General features: G+C 46.3%; 1 protein-coding gene across 1 annotated transcript; it reads right to left on the bottom strand.

Annotated features, from left to right (window-relative positions):
• Positions 1 to 261: 261 nt before the first annotated feature.
• On the bottom strand, positions 262 to 4,771 carry JKAMP (JNK1/MAPK8 associated membrane protein). The gene is made up of 6 exons (XM_026850056.1): positions 4,601 to 4,771; positions 3,692 to 3,846; positions 2,501 to 2,707; positions 1,919 to 2,100; positions 1,147 to 1,223; positions 262 to 839 (listed from the first exon to the last, which is right to left on the bottom strand). The coding sequence occupies exons 2-6, from the start codon at positions 3,751 to 3,753 to the stop codon at positions 621 to 623; spliced, it is 747 nt and encodes a 248-aa protein (XP_026705857.1). The 5' UTR covers positions 3,754 to 3,846; positions 4,601 to 4,771; the 3' UTR covers positions 262 to 620.
• Between the last annotated feature and the right edge of the window lie 6 nt (positions 4,772 to 4,777).

The following is a 4,777-nucleotide window of genomic DNA, read 5'->3' on the forward strand; positions in this document are numbered from 1 at the left end:
GCATGGGTTTACCAGGAAGAATACTTCTGTTCAGTCACCTCTGGGAAGAGGCCTCCACCCTGAAGTACACAGAACATTAACTGTACTGGATAGAGAACTTTACAACAGGTTTCCTCTCCTTCTACCTGGCAGTCAGATGAAAGCAGCATGAGGAATCATGTTCAATGTGTTTTATTTTGTGACGGGAGGAGGATGAAAGCCTCCTTCCACTGGTGGGGGACAGAAGATAGAATATGTGAGGAAAAAAAACGAACTCTGTGGTATGTTCAAGCTCTATGTGTTTTATTGAAAGTCTACTGAAAAACAGGCTCTATTGTTTTATTCAAACAACACCTAAAATACTGTATTAGAAAATAAATATACAAGCAAAACGCTGTCACAAGCTTTTTATACAGGTTCACAGTGATAAGTAGACACAAAGACCTTTCCCTCTGATCTATACCAGGTATTTATGAAGAATATAAAGCACAGCTTTTTAATATTAGTCTCACTCAGAGGTGTTTCACCTAGAAGTCTCATACATAAATAACTTCTTTTAAAATAGAAGTTCCCGAAGCATAACAAGCACTAAAATTGCTTAATCCAGATCCTTAGGACAGCGTTGTTGGCACAGGCTCCTTTTAATGTCCGTTTCCACCTTCTGAGAGTATGCGTGACGGCTCGGTGTACTTTGCTGTCACTAAGTAGAAGAGGGCAGGTGCCGGTACCAAGGCAAGCAAAGGCAGGTCCTGCTCGAGCTTATCCAGTTTGGAAATGGAGATGATTCCATAGGCATGAAGTAACCAGTGGCTGAAGAGGACGACGAGCCTTTTCTTCCTGACAAGAAGATCCTTGAAAGACTTGAAAAACAAACACAGTATCCTGTTAGCATTCAGCCTGTTACCTAGTACCTGGGGTCTAAGAGATGTTATGGGCAGCACACAGACTGTACAAAGCCTCCTGGGGTCGAGCCCCTCCAGCATGTAACACAGTTTCTCCATGCACACAAGAGGGAAGTCTCACAAGAGCTTCCACCAGCAAAGAGGAGCAGTCATACAGGAAAAGGCTTACACACAGAATACACCGCTGAGAAGGGGCAAGAGACAAAGTGGTCTCCGCTCATTCAAGTATTTTATGAGTTTTAACACAAGAAAGGTGTTTACCTACCTCCACTTCAGAAGCAGACATGTACACAGCCAGCGTAACCAAAGACAACACCAGGATGATGTATGGGAAGGCATAATCTAAAGGCAAACATGGGACATATTAGCAGGAAAAAACGCAGGATATACACTTCAGCAGAGAGAGCTTTTCTACATATAAGCATAGGTGTGAAGTAAACCAAGCTGCTATAGCTCACCCCTTATCATCACATCAAAAATGCACAGCAGTAAGGATCAGCCAGCATAACTAAGTCAACACCTCTGTCTTAGGCTTGCAAACTTTCTCTAATATTTCTAGGTGGAGTTACTGTACACTTAAATCACTAATTGGAAAAGGTAGATAATGAAAAAAGTAGTCAAGCCAAGTGGGGATTTTGTGGCCCTTGTCCCCTTCATGTGACAAGTATGCTGGAAGCTAAACCAAAAATAGCTGATCTCCCCAAACTTATACTTTAATCCATGTCTAAAATCAGACAAACTCTACCTTAGCAGAAAGTGGAACTAACTCCCTGTAAAGTAATTTCCTCTTATACCCCCTCTATTCCATTTCTGGGAAAGGGACAGTCTCCAGCAGCACCAGCAGGAGCAGGGCAGTGTTGGTCTGCAGCCTGGTTAGAAAAGGGCTAATGAGCAACCTCTTCAGGTAAGACTCCTCACAACCACCTTAAACAACATCCTTATTCTCAAAGCAAAAAGCATGTCATGGGAAGGAGGGAAGAGACACAAGTCACTTGTTAGTGTGTGTTTATAGGTATCTTTATTAGGAGAGAACTCACAGAGCAGGCCCCCTCCAACAGCTTGGAGCACGGTGAGGATAGGGAAGAAGTACAGTGCTGCATAAATGCTTTTAAATCGATCAGACTTTCCTAAACCACAGGCAATCTTCTTAACCAGAAGAGGCCGAAGTAACATCATTAACACAAGACAGAAGGCGTAATATATAAACACAATGGTGTACCTGAAAAAAAAGAGAAATTCCTTAAAACGCGCAGTTCTTTTTCTCCTGCAGACTCAACTTGGAGACAGGGAATCTGGGGTTAGAGTCAGTCAAGTCTAAAGAATTTACAAAGAAAGAATGTAAACACAGAACAATGGGCTCATTTTTCCTAGGGGAAACAGTCAAGATGCAGCAAAGGGGAAAAAAAAATGAAGTCTATGCTTCATAGGCGACTCAGAAAGTTACCAGGTGTTGCTAAGTGCTTCACACACAAACCAGCTCAATGCATGGAAGACATCAAGGATTGATACTCACTGGTCCGAGTCACATCTGAACATGTTTTGCAGCTCTGAGGTGTGGACAGAAACATGTTTGTATAGAAGGAAGGGACAGACAGGAGTACAAAAGCCCTTACACTCACAGGGGATAGACTGCTTCATGAGTGCAGTGCACCGTGGTGATGTAGTCAGGACTTGGGTTGTAAAGCATCGTGTACCAGTCCGAAAGCTTCTTCACCCTGCAGGAGCGGATGTGCAGAGAGCCAACGGGGTCGCTGACGAGCAGCGTGACGATTGCTGCGACGCTGCACTCAAACAAGGCAGTGACATGCTGCAATAATGCGCTGGAACTGCGGAAGGAGAGAGAGAGAGAGAGAGAGATTTACTATTTTGCAAACACTAAAGAAAATTTAAACGCCAACTGGGAAGTGGAGGCCCACTGCAGTACAGAATCTTCTACTGAGTTCCACATGACCAAGGACAGGACAATGCTGCTCAAACAAAATGTATCTGAAGCTGAATGTGAAAAGTCATTTACAACCTCAGATGATTTAATGTGTAAGATGTGACTGAACAACATTCCAGCTTCTTAAACGAAAGCCTGCTGTAGCATAAGCATCCTGTCAGGTGAGGGACAACACCACTCAAGCAGCTGCAGCTTCAAAGAAAGTGTCAGTGAGGATTAGACACCACACTTACATACAATATAAGCAAAATTTTCAAAGCTGCGCTTGTTAAAGACAGTATATATTAATATACTAAACTTCCTCAGTCCCCTATGTTTTCAGTGTTTAGTACACTCAAGTCATTACTTCTTAAAACTTTCACTCTCGCACCTAATGGCTACATGAGCTGTAGTTTTAAACCCCTTTTTTACAGAACTTCCTTCATGCACCGTGTTGACATAAAGGTTACATCAGCTATGCTATCAGGACCAAACCCCACTATATATATTCCTAAAGAGAAAACTCAAACCCATTCTCTCACTCATCAGGGCCTCTGCAGCTGATAGGTCTGCCCTGGGAGAGAGGGAATGACACACTCCTGCCCGCTACTGGAGAACCCAATCCAGCCCCAATTGCCAGATGGACTGGGCACCACCACATTAAGGAGATACAGACCATGTCCTAAGGGCAGCAACCGGCAAGAACCTGCAAGACTCTTGTATGTGTAAATAACACCCCGCTCCCCCTGCCCAGAGCTTATGTGCAACTGTATCAGCTCAACCAACAGCATGAACTGCTGGACTGTTCAATTCAGCATCTCAGATTGATCACTCATGGATATGAGACTTCCATTTTTAAATAACTTATCTGAAGAAGGGGCATACGAACCTCTTTTTTCCTGAATACCATTCAATAAAGAACCAGTGTAAAACCAGGGGAAGCATGGCCATGAAGCCAAGGTACAGCCAGTCATAGCGGTCTGGAGATCCCGTACATTCTCGGCAGATTTTGTTGTCATCAGTTCTTTGACCTCTAGGGCATACCTACAAAAATGTAGAGACTGTATCTACAAGGCATCTGAGTACTATAACGAATCACTACAGTTCCTGCTTGAAGTAGTATTCAGAATGAATCACTACAGATCCTGCTTGAAGTAGTGGCAAGAAATGTATGTGGTTTTTAAAGTGATGAAACACTAACCTCAGCAATTTCTCAGCTTACACGGGCCTTGCTCTCTCTGGGTCTTTCTTCTTAATATAAAAAAAGGTGAAGCAGATTTAAAAGGCTTCAACCAAGGCTCCCTTTTCCTCTCCCGCTGTCACACCATCGTGTCTCTTTCATTGCTAAGCTCACTCACCAGACCACTCATATCTCTGTCCCCCAGTTTCTTGCTCCCTGTTCATTCCACCCTCCCTGGATCTTGTTCTCCTTTAGTACTCCAATAAAATCAGCGAGCAGAGCGATTTCAGCACAGTTCTCAGCACCATCCACTTCTGTTCCAGCTTTCGCAGCCCTTCCGCTCAGCTCCGGCTTAGCGCCGAGCCTTCAGCACCTCCTTCGGGCAGGTTTCATCAACCAGCTCCTGCTTCCAGACAGGGAGCTCCGTCCGCCCTCTGCAGCCCCCCTCTCCCCCTGATCCTCAAAGCACCTCGAGGCCGGGCTGCGGGCCGCGGTGCTGCCTACAGCTGGATCCGCATCAGCCTCCGGTGCGGTCCGGGCAGCGCTGCCGACGCCGGGCTCGGGGGGAGAGAGGCCATCCCCCCTGCTCAGGCCCAGCCTCTCCCGCGCCGCACTTACCCCGCAGTCCCCGTAGGTCTCCACGGAGCCGTTGACCGACAGGACAGTCCTGCCGCAGTACAGCCCGAGGCAGGCGGGCTGGATGTCCACAGCTGCGGGGAGAGCGCAGCGCACGTTACCGCGGCGCTCCGGCCCGGCCCGCCTCGCACCACCGCGGCTCCCCCACAGCCACCGAGC

The sequence above is a fragment of the Athene cunicularia genome (genome assembly GCF_003259725.1).
Source record: "Athene cunicularia isolate RWA chromosome 5 unlocalized genomic scaffold, athCun1 chr5_part1, whole genome shotgun sequence".
Taxonomy (NCBI): Eukaryota; Metazoa; Chordata; class Aves; order Strigiformes; family Strigidae; genus Athene; species Athene cunicularia.

What these genes read in the sequence shown, in the direction of transcription:
- JKAMP (XM_026850056.1), bottom strand. Translation starts at nt 3,753, where the DNA reads ATGGCCATGCTTCCCCTGGTTTTACACTGGTTCTTTATTGAATGGTAT. An exon ending in TGGTATTCAGGAAAAAAGAG is followed by an intron (nt 2,708 to 3,691) that starts GTTCGTATGCCC and finishes CTCCTTCCGCAG; the next exon opens with TTCCAGCGCATTATTGCAGC. An exon ending in TGTCTGCTTCTGAAGTGGAG is followed by an intron (nt 840 to 1,146) that starts GTAGGTAAACAC and finishes TTGTTTTTCAAG; the next exon opens with TCTTTCAAGGATCTTCTTGT.